The sequence below is a fragment of the Mauremys mutica genome, chromosome 3, assembly GCF_020497125.1.
Source record: "Mauremys mutica isolate MM-2020 ecotype Southern chromosome 3, ASM2049712v1, whole genome shotgun sequence".
Taxonomy (NCBI): domain Eukaryota; kingdom Metazoa; phylum Chordata; order Testudines; family Geoemydidae; genus Mauremys; species Mauremys mutica.
In genome coordinates this window covers 114373498-114396607 of record NC_059074.1, presented here as the reverse complement: position 1 = coordinate 114396607, position 23110 = coordinate 114373498, and the positions used below count along the sequence as shown (strand labels likewise).

Genomic DNA, 23110 nt, shown 5'->3' with positions numbered 1-23110 from the left:
AAAGGGCTCGCTCAAGGTTGGCTCCAACAGGCTGCTAAGCTGGCATTTGTCAACCAGGACCTCAAACATGTTTTTAAAAAAAGTCTGGAGCACCCATGTAGTCCTCTAGCTCTTGGATCCATGAGCCAGTTGGCCAGGGAGCATCCAGCAAGAGTAGCTCCTCATGTTCCTCCTTTCCTTCCCCTCTAACATCCTCAAAGCTCCTGATCAGATTAATTCCTTTCTGTAGAAGAAAACTAGAAGAGGCTCCTCTTGCATCCTACTTTGACCAAGAGGATTCACTCAAGAGCCACATGGGAAACTCTCTTCTCCCATAGGATAAATATGATGCCTCAACAGCACTTCCAGTCCAAGCTGACCAACATGCTCAAGATTGAGCTTGGTGCATGTTTGTTGTTCTCTGTATCGTAGCTGAAATCTGTTTTTCAACCTTTCCTTGAATTGAAGTAACAGCCTTTATTTTTCAAATCTTGCCTTCATTTTTTGGGAGTCAATTCCACTGTAATAAGCCAGTTAAGGAACATGTGAGTATGCATGGGTTAGCACTGCTAAATGCCAGAATGAAGGGAAGCCACAAACTCTCAAGGTATGTCTACACTGCCATGCATGCAAGCCACAGAATTGCTGACACAGGCCAGCCATAAGTGTTTTATTGTAGCATAAACATACCCTCAGACTACTACTCTGCTCGATTTCAGCCAGTGGAAGATGCATATAAAAGGATACATAGAAATCTCATTATTTCCTTTCTTGTCATGAAGGAAAGTTACTGGCATAAATGGCGACATTTAAGGAACTGTAAACATTTTAGGAATTTGGAGTACTCACATACTTAGTATCTACTCCACCCTTCTGTACACACTATATCTATCATTTTCTTGGCCATCCTCTCATTCTTCCCCTGCAAACTTCATACTTATATCGTTTCAATCTCCTCCTTACAGCTTATCTGATATCACACACTTTGGTCTCGCTCCTGATGACATCATTCCACATATGTGCCCAAAAGGTCACCTCATTGCCCTCAAATATATCATTACAATGGCTTTAAGTCTTAAGTGCCTCTCTTTGGTCACCCATGTCTGTGATCCATACAGAAAAGTTGGACTTACCATGTTTTGTATAGCTGTCCCTTAAATAACCTGAGTAACTGTTTATCATAAATCACTCCCACTTATCTTGCTCCAGACTTCTCCTGCACTCAGCAGCCTTGCTTGCAGTTCTCTGTCAATTTCTTCATTTGCTGCTAACAAATCATGAAGGTACTTAACCAGAAACCTTTAACATTCATCTGTCTTGGTTCTGTGCAAGTCAACTACATGACTTCAGCCCTTGTTTTACTCATTTTGAGGCCATACTTTGTTAGTTCCCTGTTCCAAGCATTGATTGTCTGGATCAAATCTTCCTATCAGCCATTAGCGCAATATCAGAACAGATCAACTTCATACTACCTATGAAGTCTGTCACAATTATGAATACTAACAGACTAAGCACTGAACCCTGGTAGAGCCCAACCTTCACCTTGAAACCCTCCGTTACCCAAAGGGCATCTGTTCTTTTTCATCATGGAACCATCATAAAAACCCATCACTATCTGGACAAGATCCTCTGTTATCCCACAGAATCATAGCAGAAGTCACCTAGGTAGTATGTTGAATGCTTTTTCCAAATTGAGGAAAGCCCAAGTGTACTCGATGTTTCCCTCCAACTTCTTTACCACTATTTGTTTAGCAATGCACATACCATCTGTTGTTCCTTTTCTAAAACCAAAATTACGCCTTTCTTAAAACGGGTTCCACTATTTGGCAAATGCGGCTATGATTCTCTCCGTTTCATGCAGTGAGAAAACTTAATTCCTTGGTACACCTCTACCCCGATATAACGCAGTCCTCGGGAGACAAAAAAATTTCACCGCGTTATAGGTGAGACTGTGTTATATCAAACTTGCTTTGCCCCCCCCCATTCCTTGTTCCCTGTCCGCCTCCTCCAGAGACACCTGTCCCTAATCACCCCCAGGACCCCAACCCCTACCCAACTCCCCTGTCCTGACTGCTCCAACCCCTATCCACCCTCCCCACCCTCTGACAGGCACTCACCGGCAGCAGAGCATCCCGGCCCCAGCACGCTCCACTCCGCCACCTCCCACCCACGGTGCTCCGCTTCGTGCCGTCGGTGAGTGCGGAGAGGTTGGGGAAAGGATGCCCCCCCGCACTCACCTGTGACGGGAAGCTGAACGACATTGCCCCAGCCTGCTGCGCTTTCCTTGCCCCGGCCCCAGCCGTGTTACTGGGGGGCAGCTGGGGAAAAGTCCTGCACTAACCTGCGGCCGGAAGCGGAGCGCCATGGCTGGGAGCTGGCGGAGTAGAGCTGGCTGGGGCTGGGCTGCTCCGCTTCCCGCTGCTGCCAGTGAGTGCGGGGAGGTTGGGGAAAGGACGCCCCCTGTACTCACCTGCAGCGGGAAGCGGAGCACTGCGGCTGGGAGCTGGCGAAGTGGACCGGGCTGAGGCTGGGCTGCTCCGCTTCCGCCGCTACTGGTGAGTGCGGGAGGGATCCCTTCCCCCAGGAGCCCTCCCCTGAGCGACATGGCTGGGGCTGGGGCGAGGGAAGCAGTGCGGGCTGCTCCCGGCCCCCCACTAATCCCCCAGGCCACTCTGGGACTGCGGCACCCCCAAAAGTGCCCTCCCACAGCTCCTGCCCCCCAGACCCTGGGGGGGGGACCCTGACCACCCCCGAGACCCTCTGCCCCTTATTGAAACCCCCGGCCCGGCACCCTTAACACGCTGCTCAGAGCAGCGTGTCAGAGCTTTATCGCCTTGTATGCGAACCCGCGTTATATTGGGTCACGTTATAGCGGGGTAGAGGTGTACTTCGAACAGTCGTGTATCTCACCTTTTGTTTGTACATCAGTACCAGTATGGACGTTCTCCATTCTCTTGCCATTTTCTTCTCTTTTTAAACTGAGCACAGGACTCACCTGAGCCAGCATACACCAATCTCTCTCAAGTCTTTGATCATCTCTGCCATGACTTTGTCTAAATCTGTTGCTTTTCTGGATGCAATCTTCAGCAGTGCAGCCTTAACGTTTGCCTCTGACAAGTCAATAGATATTCAGTGTAACTGTAGTTGTGTCGGTCACAGGATATTAGACAGACAAGGCGGGTGAGGTAATATCTTTGACTGGACCAACTTCAAAAGCTTTTCTCTCTCACCTCCTGAAGTTGGTCCAATCAAAGATATTACCTCACCTGCCTTGTCTCAGGTCAATAGATAAACACTTTAAGAAAATCAGCTTTCCTGCTAATGAATTGTAGCAAGAAAACAGGAAAATCTGTTTGTTCAAGAAAGAGGTGAAAAGAGAGCTGACTGTCCTGCAGAGCAAAATACATTATAATAAGCTGACCAAAGAGCAACATTGCTCCCCTTGCAAAAGTGCTGAACAAGAGACATTGATTTTTATTCAGACTATTTTAACAAAGTGACAGGTCAAACAAAAGCAACATAAGGAGCAGTGCAAATATACGTCTACCTCAATATAACGCTGTCCTTGGGAGCCAAAAAAAATCTTACCGCGTTATAGGTGAAACCGTGTTATATTGAACTTGCTTTGATCCACCGGAGTGCACAGCTCCGCCCCACTGGAGCACTGCTTTACCGCATTATATCCAAATTCGTGTTATATCTGGTGGCGTTATATTGAGGTAGCGTTGTATATACTGAAATATTTCCTTAATGCTACAGTATGTCTTGCCTGGAGCAGAACTACACATTTGTGTTCCTAATTTGATGCACTGCTGTATGTGTTTCATGAATATTTATTAAAATTTCGTACTAAAATATTTAGTGACTAGAAAAAAACACAATGAAAATTCTGCTTCAACTTTGCAAACAATCATCATCATCATGACAAATATCCAAGGGACATGGCTTTGTGGCAAATCATGCCCCACCTGGGTTTATCTCTGGCAAGGAGTTTGAGTGGTCTGGCTGTATATTCAGCATATGTGCATCACTGGCAATCCTGTTGTGTCACCAAAACTTTTGGTGGCCACATGCTCTCTGGCCATGTAGCCACAGTCCTTGGTACACACTTCAGAATTCATTGGTTTTCCATTCTTATATGTCCATACCAAGAAAGCTGCCAAAACTGAACTGATGCTGATGGAGGGATTGCTGGATTTGGCTTTGAATATACTCATTTCTGATTTTGCCATGCCACTTGCTATGGAACAGCTGGTGGAGATCACAAGAATCAAAAACGTCAGTCTGCTGTTCTTCAGCTTTCCTCTGTGCCCACATTTCACTTTCATACAAGAGACTTGGTATAACTGGTTGTGATGGGGTGGACTAGGCCCAAAGGCCCCCTACTGGAGGTTTCAGGGTTCTGCCACACCCATCCCAGGAAAGGAGCAGTGGAGAGGTCCTCCAAGCAGGCTAGAGTAGCTGCAGGGGAAGCAGCCAATCAGGGCCCAGGAGGACCATATAAAAGGAGATGCAGAACAGAGCAGTAGTTAGTTGCTGCATGAAGCAGGAGAAGAACGGACAGCAGGCCTGGCTGCCGAAAGAGCTGCAGGACTACAGATACCTAAGGCTGCTGGCAGGGACTGGGGAAGCAAGAGGCTCCTAGCTGGCTGCTAGGGACTCAGTAAGTACTGAGCCTGGGGTGGACTACAGAAAGATAGCATCTCCAGGAAGGAAGCCCTGAGGATACAGCCTCATACCAGGGCTGGAACACTTAAAGACTAAAGCCCAAGGAGGGCTACAGAGAGACACCATCAGAGGGGTACTGAGATAGGCCCTATGGACTGTATACCCCAGAAGGGGTTTGTGCTGGCTAATATGCAGACAGTGTGACTCAGTTAAGTCACTGAAAACCCTCCTGAGCACCAATGAAAGGGATCCAGACCTAAAGAATGCAGACACGCCCAATAAGAAGGGGGCACTCACAAGAGGTGCCAACCCCGTTACACTGGTTCTACAGATCTGTCACTTTGTAGCAAGCTTGATATCATTATGCCCCATAGAGGACACTCAAAGGCCCAAAACATGGCAGCAGCTGCTGCTATAAGAGCATCTGCATCTTTCCGGCATCCTCCTTTGAAAACAATACAACATGGAAAATAAAAGCAAGACTGTTCGGCTGAAATATCAAAAACTGAGACTAGTATTACACATTGTATGAACACACTAGTATTACACATCGTATGAACTTTCATTTAAGGGTTTCTTCAGATGCAACAAATTCTTTAGACACAACAAAACCTGGCAGGGGTTTTGACCCTTGTGGTCCCTTCTAACCCTATGATTGTATGATTCTATTATTTCAAACTTATCGCATATATGCAGAGTCCTAAATTTCACTTCATCCAGTAACAATTTTCACTAATAATTAGAGAATAATAATCTCTATATAATCAATATTTCTGCTGCAGAAATAAATAAATTCACATTATATTTTCTTTACCCTCAGCCCAAGAAGAAAGTTGAAAAGGGTCTTCAGCCATGGATAATAGGGAGAGCCAAAGGAATCTTACCGCACACAGACCAAAAACTGAACCAAGTGCGGTGACATTTACATTCCTATCAAACATTAAAATATTGAATTTCAGTGCTTGAGCTGAATCAATATCAAAATAAAATATATTTGGAATTTTCTTTGTGGTTGATTGTGTATAAAGGCCATGTAGGGATCTCAACAATTGCTCTGAATGCTCTTTAGACTGATCTTACTAAGATAGATGATATTAGATTTAATAAAATGCACTCCATCTGGAATATGCAGTAATGACAGCTAAAATGGATATGATTTTCTTTTCATAGTGCAAATACAGAGCTCTAAGAGATTACAGGTGCTGAGGGGGGCTGCGCAGCGGTGCATGGCTTAGGATCCCCTTTGGTGCTGGGCGGGTTGGCGGGGTTGGCAGGCTCTCTACCCAGTTCCGCATGTCCCTGCAGCTCCTAGGGGGAGGGGTGGCCAGAGGGGCTCCGTGTGCTGCTCCCACCACAAGAGCCAGCTCCGAGCTCCCCCTGGCCGGGAACCACAGCCAATAGGAGCTGCAGGGGTGGTGCCTGCAGGTGCGCACAGCGCGTGGAGCCCCCTGGCCCCTCCACTTAGGAGCTGCAGGGACATGCCGATGGGAGCCCCCCACCCCAAGATGAGCACCACCCCTTTGCCCCAACCCCCAGCCCTGAGCCCCCTCCCACACACACAGACTGCTGCTGGCCACTGCAGAAGTCATGGAGGTCAGGGAAAGTCACAGAATCTGTGACCATGACAGACACGCAGCCTTACTTATACAGAATATTATCTCAGCACGCTCCCCCACCCTCAAGCTTTGGCCTCTGTTTTCAGTTCAAGCAATATTTTTCTCTATAAATGAACGACTTCCTTCAATATCAGAGGGGTAGCCGTGTTAGTCTGGTTCTGTAGAAGCAGCAAAGAATCCTGTGGCACCTTATAGACTAACAGACATTTTGCAGCATGAGCTTTCGTGGGTGAATACGAAAGAAGTGGGTATCCGAAGAAGTGGGTATTCACCCACGAAAGCTCATGCTGCAAAACGTCTGTTAGTCTATAAGGTGCCACAGGATTCTTTGCTGTTCCTTCAATATTTATTTTATTATTATACCTGCAGATATATTTTTGCCCTAACTATGCTGCAGCCTCTGTTCCCTCCACACTGGTTCCTAGGCCCAGCCTCCTTGTCCAACCAGTCTCAGTCTTCCCCCCCCTGCCACCCGGCTCCTTGTCCACTCTCAGTGTTCCCTACCCCCAGCCAACTGGCTCCCAGTCGCCTACCCATTTCCCCTCCCTGGATCTAGTCCCAAGCTCCCCTCCCCATAAGCTCCCAGTTTCTTTGTCCGGCCAACATCAGTCCCAGTTTCTCTCCTCCCTCTCCAGTCCAACCAAACTCCTTGTTGCAATCTACTCTTTTCCCCCTCCCACCAGTCTGATGTTTGTCCCCTCTGCATTCAGATTGGTGGCTTCCTCCTCCACACTGCATGGGTGGCCCAGCAGTAGGAGCAGGGTCACTGGGAGCACAGGAGAGACAGGCTCATATTTCCAGTGTCTGGCCCAGAGCAGCTGAGAGCAGCTATTACAGGAAAAGTCCAGTCTGGGCTGGAGCATGCTCAGTCACTCTGTGGGGATGGTGCATGTGCAGCCCAGTCACAGAGGCAGCCATGAGTGGCTCCAATGTGCTCAGTGCGGATGGAATCTTCAGTGATTTTTTAGTTCCTAAAATCTAAGAATTCTCTACTGAGCATATGTGAATTGAGATTTTTTCAAACATGTAACCCTTCATGAAAATCTGCCCAGATTTGGCAGAGTCAGCAAAAGGCTTGTTCCTTAACATAAAGGACAACTCCTTGCTAAATTTCAAGTCCCTGTTTCAAAGCATAGGGGCATTACAACTTTTCAAAGACACTGTTGCCAGGATTCTTTTTTGAAAACATGACCAAAACAATCTTTTTACCTAACTTTGTTCCTGGAAATGGGTGAACTGTTTTAGCTGAAATTTTCCCATAAATTTCAGCCCAGATGGTTAAAGTTTGGCAATGTAATAGGCAACTCAAAATGGTCTTATAATGGGAAGTGTTGGGAAACCTCAATAATTGCCCCACCTGTAATAATCAAACACAAGCAATATGTAGTAGCAATAGATGCACATATGTGATATGCAACAATGCAGTTGGTGGCTTTAATTTTGCACCTTCCAATGACCTCTACACTCTCATTCTGGATTCCAAGATAACAGTATAAAGCATTTATTTATATCTAAACCTTGGAGGTTCATGAAGTATCAGATCTTAATGTCACAAGAGCCTGATACCAGGACTCACGCAGCCAAGTTTCCTCAGGTGAGCCTGGGTCTAGCTGCTTCAACCTTCAAATGATAGCTTAAATGAGCCAAGCAGGTCTATGGAAGAACTGTCTGATTGGCTGGCTGGACCAAATTGGCTGAAAGGAACCAACACGTCTGCATTTATGCTCAGCAGCGGATCGCTGGCTGCTCAACACTTACACCCACAGCTGTGATCATCCTGGCCTGCCTTTTTCCTGTCCTCTCCAGTCTGCCCCAGCCCTACTTTTTTGCCTGGCTTCTGACTCTGGCTGTGACTCCTGGCTCTGGTGATGATCTTTGGCTTGATTCCTGGATCCTAACTCCAGCTTTGGCCTGTGATTCCTGACTCCTGTCTCCAGCTCTAATGACTAGGTCAGACTGCCCAGGTCCTGATCCTGACAGTTTGAGCAACCCCCCACCCCAAAAAGAGAGGACTTTGCTCAGCTTTTGGGATGGACCCCCCCCCCTAAAGCCAGTGTCTCTTTACTGGAGTTAGTGCGCACCCTGCTGAATCTATAGCGCTAGATCGATGCCCGGCAGGCGCAGAATGCAGGCTGCAGGCCATTAGTATTCAGACCCATCGAGAACCAAAGTTTCCAATGCCTGACAAGCTTGATGGTGACCACAGAAAATTCCGTCAGTTCTTAAATCAGTGCCACCTCTTGTTCCTGCTGTACCTACAGTCGTTTTCCAACATCTGAACCAGGGTGGGACTTAGCCTGCTGTCCAGGGAACCGCTGGTCTGAGCTTCCCCACTGCCTGAGAAATCCAGTCCCCTAATTGAGTCAGTTCAAGGAGTTTGCCCAAGCCATGTCAGTGATCTTTAACCATCCAAATCACAAGCACATAGCAGAATCCAAGTTCCAGATCCTCATGCAGGGATGCTGGCCAGTTGCTAACGATGCTGAAGATTTTCAGTGCCTGGTGACACAAAATGGAACAAGGTGCTACCACTTCTGGCTTCGTCTAAAGAATGAAATCAAGGATGAGTTGGTGTGGCTAGAACCCCCCAGCTTGTCCAGGCTCATTTATCAACCTGTCCATCGAGATTATCAATCGCTTATCAGAACGCCACCAAGAAAGAAGAATGGCTTCTCAACCCATGCCCAACTTAACAGCTCCAGCCAGTCAACATCCAGCACCCACCCTACAGCCTGAACTCATGCAGGTTGATATGGCCCAGACCCACTCCGAAGCAGAGAAGGCCTGACATTAGGCATCAGGTGTCTGTCTCTACTGTGAGGAATCTGGGCACTTAGCCTCGACTTGCCCCACAAAGGCCCGTTCTGCATCTTCATCAGGAAATGCCAAGTCCCACTCCCCACATCTGTCCACCATACCTCATCAGAGCCCAACTCAGCTTCTGCTCAGTCCACGGCATTCTGTCACATCTGAGGCCAGCTTGAAAGCACTGATTGACTATGGCATCTCCAGTAGTTTTATGGACTTGGTCTTCATTTGAATGCAGTGAATCCCAACTCATAAGGCCTTAGCTGATCTAAGAGAATCCACTGACAGATCACTCCTCATCAGGTCCCATCATGCATGATACTGCATGCTTAGAACTCAAGTCTTCAGGGCCATCGCAAAACTCTTCCGTTTCCACAATTTGCCTACTGCTCCTGACACAAGGTTTTAAATTCCTGGTAGAACTCCTTACCTCATCAGCATACCACCCACAGATCCCACCAATGGACAGACCAAACCAGATCTTAGAGCAGTACATCTAGTGCTTCCTGAATTATGACCAGCATAATAAGGTCTCCCTGCTGCCTTATGCAGAGTTGGCCTACAACAGTTCGATCTAGGCCTCCCCCTTACAGAGCCCATTCTATGCCAATTGCAACTTCCATCCCTGCTTTCATGCAGCATTGAGCACAGACTCCCTGGCCACCCACCTGCAACAAGAACTTATTGAACATCTGGAAGCCACCAAAGTAATCTACAAGCATTATGACAATAGCAGCTGCCAGGATGCACCAAACATTAGTGTCAGGGACAGGATCTTTATATCATCTCAGAATCTGAAAACAACCAAAGCATCAGCTAAGTTGGCTCATGAATACTTAGGCCCATTCGATATTCTTGAGCAGGTCAACCTGGTGACACTCAAGCTTCAATGACCACAGTCAATGACGACCTATCCAGTGTTCCAAGTCTCTCTCTTAAAACCTTACCTATATAACCCTTTCTTTGGTCAATCCAACCCACTGCTGCTGCCCATAACAGTCCCTGGACAAGAAGAGTACCCTGTCTGACAGATTCTTGACTCCAAGCAAGTTTAATTGCTTGGTGGACTAGGATGACTATGGTCCTGATGACCAGTCACGGGAATCGGCAGAGAACATTCATGAATCACGATTAGTATGTGATTTTCATTGGGTCCATCTGAAAGAAGTCCAGGTGAAGGGCCCCAGAAGGTGCTCCTGACAGGGGGTTACTGTCAGGAACTATGGCATTGAGTTCCCTCAACAGAGCCTAGTGCTAGCCAGTTCAGCATTCAGGAAGTTTAATGGGCCCAGCTGGGCTGCAGCAGAATTGCCTGATTGGCTGGCCCACCTAATTGGCCAAAAGGAGACAAAAAGATCTGCATTTAAGCTCAGCAGAAGCAGCAGTTTGCTGGCTGCTCAATGCTTACACTCACAACTGCCATCTCTCCTTTGCCTGTTTTGTTCCCAGCCTTGCTCCTGCCTAGTATCCAGTCTTGGCTCCGGCCTTGCTCCGGTTCTGCTCCAATTTGCTTCAGTATTCCCCCAGCCCTACTCCCCTGCCTGGTTTTTAATCTGGCCGTGACCCCTGACTCCAATTAGGCTCTGGCTCTAGTCCTTGGATTGATTTTTGACTTCAGCTTTGGCCAAGGGCTCTGGCTACCAACTCCTATCCCTGGCATTAACCAAGCATTGCTCAGACTCTAACCACTAGGTCAGACCACCCACATCCCAGTCCTGACACCTGGTTTGTTGAAAAAAAAAAAAAAGTTACCTTTGATATATTTTAAAAATATTTTTGAATTTCCCATGAATCTGTCGCCTATACATGGCAAAGTAACTAGGTTTTACTGGCTGATAAATATGAAAAATGGAACCCATAACAAAGAAGTTGGAGTTCTAAAGTATTTTTTAATCTAACTTCTCCAAAACGTGGCATAAACTGAATACTTAGTGTCATACAGTGACACAAAACGTCTTAATTTGGCACTCTTTTGGGATGAGTTGCATAACTCTGATGACTTTGCCACTCATGAATAATGCACCCATCCCAAACTCATGTCAGTAAAACCTTAATACTAACATACACACACATTTTCAGAATGGCAGTATAATTAGTCCAGATACCAAGTTCTCACTTTCCAAATGGCATCTAACAATTATCTATCACATTTATACCTACCTGCCTTTCTCTTTTTGATACCTCTGCCAGGGTTGTTTTAAGCGCCTTCAGTTCACTGGTAACTGCTTCTAGCATACTCCTGGCCCTTTCTTTATCCTCCTTAGCTTCATGCTCCGTAAACTGTAGTTCTGATTTGACACAGATCAGCTGCTTTTCAGCCTTCTCCTTCATCTTTTCCAGCTTGCCTTGAGACTTGTTTAGTTCCTCAATGGTTCTAGTCTGTTCTAGAGTTTTGACCTACAAGATCAATGATAAGAGGACTCTTAAGTTCTTCACGTTGCCATTTATGAGTACTGCAGCACTGAGGTCGGTGCTCATGCTGACAGAATGAAGGAGTAAGTTGAAAACAAATGACACAAGAAGCTGAAAGAAGAAAGCGAGCTTTTGGATAAACAGTCAATATCAGGAACTTTCTTTCATTAAAGGCCTAGAGAGAGGACGCAGCATGATTGTGCCAATGAATGTGTATGTCATCGGACAACCGCTGTTAATTGCTAAGGGCCCTATTGTTGACTTCGTGCAACAATACTGTCCAGCAGCAAAACTCCTTCCTAATGCTGACAACCTCACTCATAAGTATCTGAAAGAAAATAACAATGCTTTACAATCTAAACAGATGGAATGAATTGATGGAAATGTGGTGTCTAGGCTGATTTTTTGATGAGTCTCCACATGCCTTGGACGGTCTGATTTTTGGCCTTTTGTTTTTTGTTTTTTTATTTCAAAGTGAATAAACCCACATTCTTTTGTGCTGATGTGACATGCATCCCCTCTACTAACACCCATTTTGTTGAGGCAGCAATAACTGACATGTTTGAGATGTACCAACTAACTTGGGATAATGTGGCCACAACTAACACAGATTCTGATTCCTACATGGCTAAGTTTGCACAGGAGATTAAACGCAACCAGTAACTGGAGATGCTACCTATTACCTGTCCTGCTAACCTGATTAACATTGCACTAGCAGCAGCTATTGCTACAGAAGAAATGAAAGAGGTGAAATCATTGGATCATTGGATTTGAGGTCATTTTCAAGCATGCAAACAAGCTGAAGGCTTTGTTTACACAGTGCAAGACGAAATGCAGAGCCAGCCGCTGATTACCTACCCATTATGCCACATTAGTGGATGAGCTTGTACTTCACTGCCTGTTATGTAAATAATGTGTGGATTGTGCTAATGTGTCTCCTAGATCATACTGAATTTCTTGGTTCTAAAGCAGAAACTCTGAAGAGACTGGCAAATAACCAAAATTACAGCCAGATTCTGCCCACCAAGGTAATGTTCATTGTTGAAAACTTGGAATCACTGTGTGACACACACAAAACACTGGAGTTTTCTCTGACTACAACATGATTGCCAATACAGACAATTACCAGATCCTGACAACCAAAATCTCAGATGAATTAAGCATAAAAATAGCAGGAGAAACATATAGCGAGAAAACCCAGATGCTTCTGGAAATCCTCCTGACCTCGCAACATGAGAGAACCAAAAAAAGCATTCCAAACCTTCAACACAATGCTCAGCGAAAAATGGGAGATGACTGTTGCCAATAATCTGAACCCTAAAGAGTTTGGTGCTGAAGATTCTTTTTGAAATGTCATCTAGGTGTTGTACCCATTCCTCTCAAGGTGAATTTTGCAGCAGGCTATGACCATTATGCTAGAGTGTTTCAATGATTTGCCACTAAAGATGAAATTTCAAATCTGAAAAGGGAATTTATTGCTTACATGAACATGCCTAACCATAACAACGTGAAACTGGATGTGCTGGCTTTTTGGAACAGTCATCAAGACACACTTCCCAACTTCAGCAAAGTGGCACAGCAAGCCCTGGGATCTATTAATACAGAGTGCTTATTTTCAAAATTGGACTACCTCCAAGACAGAATTATGTGAGTGTATGCAAACCAGGATTTCTTGAAAAATTATTAGCTCAGAGAGACAAAAAAATACCTTTGTACATTTAAAAAAAGTTTTAATTTTACTGTAGTAAAATGTGTATATTATGAACTTTTTTTGGTTTTCTTTTTTCCCCCGTTTTAAAATTATTTTTAACCCAATTTCATCCTGGTTTTAATGTTTGGGAAAGTACCAAAAAATTCCTGGAATTAATTTTTACAAAAAAAGCTGAAAACATGGAACGTTATTCATAATATAAAATGAGCTCCAATTGTATTCAGCCTTTTCCCTCCACTGGTAAACAGAAGCAGTAAAATGTAACCATGTTACTCACTTTCAGTTCACTGGTGTCAGACAGTTTGGCTTTGAGGTCAGTGTTAGAGTCTCTTGCCAGGCCCAGCTCCTTCTGTAACCTCTCCACCTTCTTCTGTAATTTTCTGATGGTGAGGTTGGCGTCATCTCTCTCCACAGCCAGAGCTGTTCGCACTTGCTTTTCCTCTTCCAGCTGGGATATTTTCTGCCGCAGAAGGTTCATATGCAGCTCTTTGCTCTCAAGCTTTTCTTTCTGAGCTTTCAACTAGTTTTAAGAGAACAAGGGGATTTAAAAAAAAACAAAAAACAAACATATATCCAACTTTAGCAGCAATCACATGAATGGATTGTCATTGTAAGTTTGGTCCTTCTGAAGCACATTTCTGTAAGTCTGACCTTCTCATTGTTTCCTGCAAAGCTCCATACAACTCTGCCCTGCCTACATAGGTACTTCAGCTCTATCTAATCACCCTACACCTCACCTCTTACTGCTTCTCTGGACCACCTCCACTGCTCCTTCTATTCTGCTGCTTACATGTAGAACACCGACCCTATCCTATAGGATTACATACTTCGGCATCATGCATAACACCTGAGCTTGCTTTTACAGTTACCAGACGTATGTTATCCTGCAGGTTAGCCTAACAGCGGGTGAAGAGCTCAACCACAGTAGGATGGCTGATAGTATTTGAGCCAAACCACACACACGTAACAGATTTCAATCAATGACATCAGAGCTGTGTCTGAAAGTTTAAAATACCAAAAAGATCAAGTACTAGTTCAGTTTTATTAACGTCAGTGAATGTGATTTGCAGACTGTGCCAACAAAAGGATACTTCTACATTTAAATATTTTTGGTATGCTATAACAGTAGTGGTGTTGTTGTTAGGAGGTGTTCAATTGACCTACTTTTTTATTGTTGTTTTACTATGCAGTTTGGTTGCTGTGGGTTGCAAACATGTTTATTAGCTCCTCTTCGGATGACAGACTGTATCTTTGTATGTTTGCACACAGTGGGGCTTCAATTTTGATTGGGGCCTCTGGCAACTACTTTAATGAAATATAGTAATAATAATGCTCTTCTTTTTAACAGATAGGAGATGAACTCAGCCCTCCTTTACCTACCTTCCTTTGTAGGTTGTGTGCCGTAGTCTTGTTTTCAATCACTGCATCACTTTCCAGTTTGACCAACTGCCCTGCACGGGCCAGAATTGCATCCAGGCTCATATCGAGCCCAATCTCAAATGCAACACTGTCCAGCTTCATTTTAGCTGAAAGTTGTTCCAGAAATTTAAGATACTGAAACAAGAAACGGGTAAGTGGGGAGAGAAGAGGAGTCATTTAGAGCCCTTAAATAATCCAAACTATTTTCCTCTGTGCTGGTAGCCATCTAAGTACAGCCAACAGTCACCATTTCAAAAACATGAAGCTCACACTTAGTATCCTCTTACAGTTAGTACAACTCAGATATTTCTCAAACTGATCTCTCTTTATAGGTATTTGCTAGAAAAGAGTTGAACCTATAGTATTTAGTAGTTTAGTGATACCAGGGATCCTATAAATCTGTTTGCCACATAAAAACATGAAATTTGCGTTTTTACAGAGAATTTTTAGTTTTTACATTTTGTAAAAAAAATAAAAATTTATACAGTGGAACCCTGATTATCCAGTCTAACTGGGACCAAGGCCAGATTGGATAATCAGGAGAATGGGTGGGGCTCAGGCTGTCAGTATAAAAATTGTAAATATAATCAATAAAATATTGTGTTCAATCGATACCTATCTATATTGTGGCTAGAGACACTAAAGTTCAGCATTTAATCGTGGAAAAACACAGATTTTTATGTTTCTTTTTAATTGGAGAATGTGGGGGCGTTTATCATGGCAAACTCAGATCCCTTGTGATAACCTACCATGATACATGCCAAGCAAAACTGATCTAATAGGTAGACTACAAGTCGAATTTGTATTATACTGTCACACATGACATTGCTGTGTAATATTTTGTTTAATTGTTCTGGAATGAGAAATGACATTTTAAATCCAACTAGATTTTGCCCCTAGCTTATACTTTATCTAGGATGAGGTTTGAAACAACATGAATATTTTGTGAGATAACCGTACAAGAATAAAACCAGAGACAGCAGATGTGAGGTCAGGTGTTGGGAGCGAGTACACAGAGGATGTGATGGTGGACTGAGGAGCAGCACAAACAGTACACAGAAGAGATCTACCGATTCAACTATTGGATCTTTCTTAATCTTCTATCCAGTGGCGTAGCCAGGTTCTAACATCAGGGGGAGCGAACACATAAAAAAAGGCGCCACCCGACATATCAAATTACACCTCTACCTCGATATAACATGAATTCGGATATAACGGGACAAAGCAGTGCTCCGGGGGGACAGCCCCTCTCATCTCTCCTGAGGGGACTGCGCTGCTATCTGTGGCCCCTGGAAGCAGGCAGCACACAGACACAGTCCCCCGCATAAGAGAGACAGTTGGACAGAGGTGGGCAGGGTCTCTTGGGGGTTCAAATGGGGGAGAGGGGGTGGGGGGATGCACTGGGAGACTCTCCAATGCAGGACCTAGCCACGCTGGCTCTGTGCATCATGAGGCCACTAGGGAAAAGGAGGCAGCAAGAGAGAGAGGCTGAGGAGGAGTGCCCTTCCCCTCCCAGCTGGGTCTGTGAGTCCCTGATCTCACAGAGTCTCAGTGCTGCAGGCACCCAGCCCCCAGGTACTGGGCTGCAGTGCAAGCTAGAGGGACTGATACAGAGAAGTCAGGACCAGTCAGAGCACTTCCCATATCATAATGAAAACTCACTCCTGGAAAGCTGGGTGAGGTAATATTGCGGGGGAAGGTAATATATATCAAGGTGGGTGAGGTAATATATTTTATTGGACCAGCTTCTGTTGGTGAGAGAGACAAGCTTTTGAGCTTTAACAGAACTCTTCTTCGGGAAGAAGAAAGAACACCATGAAAGCTCCAAAGCTTGTCTCGCTCTCTCTCTCTCTCTCTCTCTCTGTCACCAACAAAAGTTGCTCCAATAAAAGATATTACCTCACCCACCTTGTGGCTCTAATTTCCTGGGAACAACAGAGCTACACCAACGCAGCATACAAAAATGCAAGATTCACATGAACAGCACAGAGTGACCATCACACCAGGACGCTATTTTCATGATTCATCTTAACATAATATCATCGTCACACTAAGGCAGTAGCACTATCAGCACAATGAGATAAATATAGCCACATGTGCATGCCAAAAATTCACTGTACAAGCACACTGGGATCCACATAGCAGGATAGTAGTGTCAGTTTAGCTCTCTGTCTCTGAGTCCATCCCCACTAAACTACGTCCAAAGTTTCAGCTAAACACAAGGGCACCTGCAAATAGCTGTACTAGCAGCAGGATCTATACTGGCACAATTAGAGGAGTTGCATGTCAGGGCACTAATTCCCAATCCCAGTGCAAGGCAATATGGGATCCAGGCACCAGGTCCTTAGAACCAGAATTTGTACTCACAGGAGAGTGGGATGAAATTAGAGAAGTTAAAGAAGGCAACTCCCAAGAAACAAGGCATTGACCAAATGGCTGGGTGGATGTTAAACAACCATCACCAGCCATTGTGTGCAGCAAGTGAATGACAATTAGTAACTTAATGACCACCATCACCAACCCTGGGACTCAGCAATGCCTCCCCCTCCTCCCAACATGATCACAAGCCCTTCCCTTAGGAGACAATTCAGGTTTCCCCTGATAGGAGAGGGAAAATCAGGCTACCTCTCCCTGCCCCCCAACATGGCCATGTCACTAATCATAGAATCTCAGGGTTGGAAGGGACCTCAGGAGGTCATCTAGTCCCACCCCCTGCTCAAAGCAGGACCAATCCCCAACTAAATCATCCCAGCCAGGGCTTTGTCAAGCCTGACCTTAAAAACCTCTAAGGAAGGAGATTCCACCACCTCCCTAGGTAACCCATTCCAGTGCTTCACCACCCTACTAGTGAAAAAGTTTTTCCTAATATCCAACCTAAACCTCCCCCACTGCAACTTGAGATCTTTACTCCTTCTGTCATCTGGTACCACTGAGAACCATCTAGATCCATCCTCTTTGGAACCCCCTTTCAGGTAGTTGAAAGCAGCTATCAAATCCCCCCTCATTCTTCTCTTCTGCAGACTAAACAATCCCAGTTCCCTCTGCCTCTCCTCATAAGTCATGTGCTCCAGCCCCCTAATCATTTTTGTTGCCCTCCGCTGGACTCTTTCCAAATTTTCCCACATCCTCCTTGTAGTGTGGGGCCCAAAACTGGACACAGTACTCCAGATGAGGACTCACCAATGTCGAATAGAGGAGAATGATCACGTCCCTCAATCTGCTGACAATGCCCCTACTTATACAGCCAAAAATGCCATTAGCCTTCTTGGCCACACTGTTGGCACACTGTTGACACACATCCAGCTTCTCGTCCACTGTAACCCCTAGGTCCTTTTCTGCAAAACTGCTGCCTAGCCACTCGGTCTCTAGTCTGTAGCAGTGCATGGGATTCTTCCATTCTAAGTGCAGGACTCTGCACTTGAAGAGGCCCGCAACATCATCACCCAACGTGCTGGGTCATATGAAGACCTACTGCTGACTGTGAAGAAGCATAAGCTGAAGTGGTACAGCCATGTAACAAGATCATCTGGCCTATCCAAGATCATCCTCCAAGGGACAGTATAGGGGAAGAGAAGAAGAGGTAGACAGAAGAAGAGATGGATTGACAACATAAAAGAGTGGACAGGAATGGACTTCACAGAGACTCAAACACTTACACACAATCGTCAGGGGTGGAGACAATTGGTTGATTGCTTATCAGTGATGGTGCCCCAAATGACCAATGTGGTTATGGGAGTGATGATGATGATGAATCAGACTATGAGGAGGCAAGAGGCACAAGGAATCAGTAATTTTGCCCATGTAAGGAGATTAGCTTCTAGATCTGCCGATTGGCCCAGCCTCTCTGTCACAGAATATCAGGGTTGGAGGGGACCTCAGGAAGTCATCTAGTCCAACCCCCTGCTCAAAGAAGGACCAATCCCAAACTAAATCATCCCAGCCAGGGCTTTGTCAAGCCTGACCTTAAAAACCTCTATGGAAGGAGGCTTGTCTTCACATACAGCACGCTGTTGCACTTTAATGAAGACGCTACTACACCAATGGGAGAGCTTCTCCCATTTGTGTAGTTAATCAACCTCCCCAAGAGGCAGTAGCTATGTTGGCAGAAGAAGCTCTCCCATCAGCATCGCACTGTCTACATAGGGGGTTAGGTCGGTATAACTACATCACTCAGGGATGTGGATTTTTCATATCCCTGAGTGACAGTTATATTGATTATCAGAGGGGTAGCCGTGTTAGTCTGGTTCTGTAGAAGCAGCAAAGAATCCTGTGGCACCTTATAGACTAACAGACGTTTTGCAGCATGAGCTTTCGTGGGTGAATACCCACTTCTTCGGATGCAAGTTATATTGATATAGATCTGTAGTGTAGACCTGGCCCTAGTCACTAGGGCCCTGAAAAAAAAATAAGACTCAATGCAAATGACTTTAAAAGAGTATTTTGTTGAACATGTCTGGTGTTAGTAACTTCTCTGTAAGAACTCAGATTTAAAAGAAAAGCATGGTTAGGCGGTGTTAATGGCTGCAACCAAGCAGCTCTTTGATGTATAGACAATCACAAACTTGGTTAATGCTGATAGGTGTGCGCAAAGCACCCTTCTTTCAGGCTAAGTGGAAGAAGCAATTAAACTCTTTGATGTAGTGAGATAGTTGGAGAAAACAGAAGCCACCACCTAAGGCAACATGCTGCATGTTGAGGCCTGATCAGAAGCTAAGCTCTATGGTTTGAGGGATTTCCTTGGGACAGGTTGCAAATGCAGTGGGTAGGAGATTGTTTGGCAAGGGTTGTGTGTGTTTGTGCATGTCTGCTTGTTTTAAAAAAAGCCAGTGGACAGTGAGAGAAACAGTGGTGACCCTGAGAGGGAGCAGAAAGATAAGAGTTCCTTGGGCACAGAACTACCCAGAGGTGTAGTTTAGTGAGCAAGAAAACTGCCTGTTTGTTTCTACTGTGTTCAGGACAACAGGGCATTGTTTACATGTTTGGAAACAAACTAGATTGCACCAGAGAGTATACCTGACTCATTCATTTCTCCTCCTGATGGAAACAACCCTACAATGCCCCTACTATTGGCTAATCACTCTGGCCAAAGGGGGCAATGGTATGCAAACATCTTTGTATAAATATTGGATCCAATCCTAAGCACTGCTAGGAGCTCTTAGCTCCTTGCAGCATTGGGTCCAGTATGTTATCCTGCATGGACTGTCTCTCCAAATTACTGGTCCCTGCTCTTATTGCTGAATACATTTTGTTGGCCCCCTGAAACGTCTACACAAAGTTAGGCTAATGAATACTTAAGAAATGGAAATCTGAAATCTCAGTCACTTATTCTGACTGCTTAAATTATTTATCCAGCACATTGGAAAAATTAACATTGGCCAGGGAAGATAACTTGAAATACTACTATTTGATTTGGCGCCATACGAAAGAAATAGATGTCTCTTCACAGCTTGCATTAGTTATTAACAACCCAGCAAAAATTAGCTTGCCATAGAGGTACAAGTGGGGGAAGCCTTGCTGGGTGTAGCAGAAGAAGGGTAGCAACATTTTTAAGGGATGATTTTTCAAATAAACCAGGAATCTGGGAACAACTGGAAGATTCTCTGCAGCTTGTGGTCTTCAAACCACAATTTGAGGACTTCAATAACTCAGACATAGGTTAGGGGTTTGTTATAGAAGTGGATGGGTGAGATTGTGTGGCCTGCGTTGTGCAGGAGGTCAGACTAGATGATCATAATGGTCCCTTCTGACCTTAAAGTCTATGAGTCTATGAGTTTTCTATGCATTCTGGTGAATTTTAGTTGTTTTTTTCTATTATTTTCCCTTACCCTTTTCAGAAGGCAATGACATAAAACTCTTTTCAGACAAAGAGCACAAGCCCGTCTGCTGCTACTCATATTTTTGCAAAACAGCAACAGAGGTAAATTAAAAAGATCTTGTTCAGTTTCATGGCTGCCTTTAGCATCCAGGAGGGTGAAACTGACAAGAATCTTTTCCGATTAATGCTGCTGCTGGTTGGAAAAGCTATGAATGTCAGCAGAGGCAGGAACTGGAGTTATTCATTGAGGATCAGAACCTAAAATATAGAGACTGCTGATGGGTGGCAGAGTAGTGAAGAAAGACCTCTTCCTCACACCACCTCCTTGCAGCAGACATCTGGAGACAAGTAAAAAAATGAAAAGCCTCTTCCCTTATAGGGGTAGTGGGAGGATTAAACAGAAAGCTCCATCTCCCTTCCTGTAGCTAGAGGTGGAGGTTGACATTTACCAAAATTTACTGTATTAGCAAGACACTGATACAAAAGGTGGAGGATCAGTGTCCAGAGACAGCAGTCTGGTAGACAACTCAAAACAGTCACTGGCTTCTCACCAAAGCCTTGATCCTGGACTGATAATCTGGATACCTATCTTTGTCTTTCTTCTCTACCTCTCTGGCTAGTTAGTTTAGTCCTTTAGGTATCAGTTAATATTTCAAGCCCTTATTTAAAAACTTTATATGCCCCAAAGCACCAGCATGTGAACTCACAGTGAGTACTCACTAGAACAGGGGTTCTCAATCTTTTTCTCTCTGAGGCCCCTCTCGACAGGCTATAAAAACTCCAGGCCCCAGCAGGGGTGCAGGGGCATCAGGGCAGAGGCCTTGGGCATAGGCGTAGTTTGACTTCTATTTGCGGGGGCAGGGGCCAGCAGGGCTCAAGCCACCTCCACATGACGGGGTCCATGGAGGGAGTGCCACCTCCATCCCCTGACTCACCTCAGCAGGCCACTCAGGTTGCAGGGAGAGAGGTACTAGGTGCTGTGTGTGGGCAGGGGATAGCTCAGGATGCAGGGAGAGGGTGGCTAGGGGCTGTGCGCAGGCAATGGGGTAGCTCAGGGTGTAGGGAGAAGAGTATTAGAGGCAATGTGCTGGGAGGGCTCCTCTGCAGTCCCTGTTCCTGGAGGGGTCTGCCAGCCACAGAGCCGTGTCTCCTAACCAGCTGCCTCTGTGGGAGCAAAGGGGGCTGGGAGCTGAGGAGCAACTTCAACCTGGGGCACCAGCAGGAGATAAGGCAATGCTGCCACAGCCTGCTCCATGACACCAACCAGAGCAGCAGCTAGCCCACGCTGCCCAGCTCCGGCTTCCCGCCTCCGACCTGGCCATGGGGCAGGAAGAAGAGATGGGGAGGGGTGTGGAGCTGCCTCCCCGGGACTTTCGTGACCTTTCGCTGCAATTGGGGGTGAGGGGCAATGCCCTTCAAGTCCCCAACTCTGCCTATGGGCTCAGGACTTCTGCCCCACAGGAAGCACCAGAGCTCGGGGTTCCAGGATTCAGCCCTGCACCTCCCGGCTTCAGCCCCCCGGGATGGTCCCAGGGATCAGGGCTTCAGTCCCACACCTCCCAGCTTCAGCCGCGTGGGGGGTGCTGGTTTGGGGATTCAGTCACGGGGCCCCACAGCCCCCTTGAAAGGGCTTGCGGACCCCCAGGGGGTCACGGACCTGATCAAGAACCGCTACACTAAAATACAATAAATACACTCAGCTACATCTCTGGCTTGCGAAAAACATTCCCACAAATAGAAATAACATATGTTGTTACTTTTTGTTTCTCAAGCTTCAAATGATCTCGCATCACGTCTCCAGACACCAACTCCCCATCCAGACGCATCAATTGATCCTGGAGTGTCTCAAATTGTTTTTCTGCTTTCCTGGCCTTTTGCAGAGCCTCCTGGTGCAATCTGGTCTGATTCTCCAGCTGCTCAGTCAGTTTAGCTATTTGGGCTTCAAGCTGGGACACCATCTGGGAAGCAAGAAAACCGACAAGACAGACTCAGTTAACTTGACATGTACGTGTTAGAGGACAAGAAAGACGCATCCCCAAGCTACCAAACAGTGGAAGATTTCCCACTTCTAGATAAATATTTTTTTTAAAGGAAGGAAACAAAATGTGGGATAACTATCAGAAAAAATATTGTATGCAGTATTCTTGTATGCAGTTGGTCCCAGGAAATTAGAGAGACAAGTTGGGTGAAGTAATATCTTTTATTGGACCAACTTCTCTTGGTGAGAGAGACAAGCTTTCAAGCTTACAGAGCTCTTCAGAAAAAATGATAGAAGCTGTTGGGGGAAAAAATGCAGCAGTGAGCCACTGCCCACTGAATCAGAAATGGAGAACAACACAAAGACCCTATTATCTATGCCAGAGGTCAGCAACCTTTCAGAAGTGGTGTGCCGAGTCTTCATTTATTCACTCTAATTTAAGGTTTCGTGTGCCAGTAATACATTTTAATGTTTTTAGAAGGTCTCTCTCTATAAGTCTATAATATATAACTAAACTATTGTTGTATGTAAAGTAAATAAGGTTTTTAAAATGTTTAAGAAACTTCATTTAAAATTAAATTAAAATGCAGAGCCCCCCTGGACTGGTGGCCAGGACCCAGGCAGTGTGAGTGCCCCTGAAAATCAGCTCGTGTGCCGCCTTCGGCACCCGTGCCATAGGTCGCCTACCCCTTATCTATGCCTAC

The 23110-nt window shown here is 45.5% G+C and overlaps 1 protein-coding gene across 1 annotated transcript in view; it reads right to left on the bottom strand.

Moving 5' to 3' along the window:
• The window catches only part of CCDC170 (coiled-coil domain containing 170), a 71060-nt gene that overhangs the window by 6518 nt on the left and 41432 nt on the right, over positions 1–23110 (bottom strand). Inside the window, 4 exon segments of the mRNA XM_045009796.1 lie at positions 11232–11468; positions 13472–13714; positions 14575–14748; positions 22186–22386. Coding sequence (XP_044865731.1) covers positions 11232–11468; positions 13472–13714; positions 14575–14748; positions 22186–22386 — 855 coding nt within the window.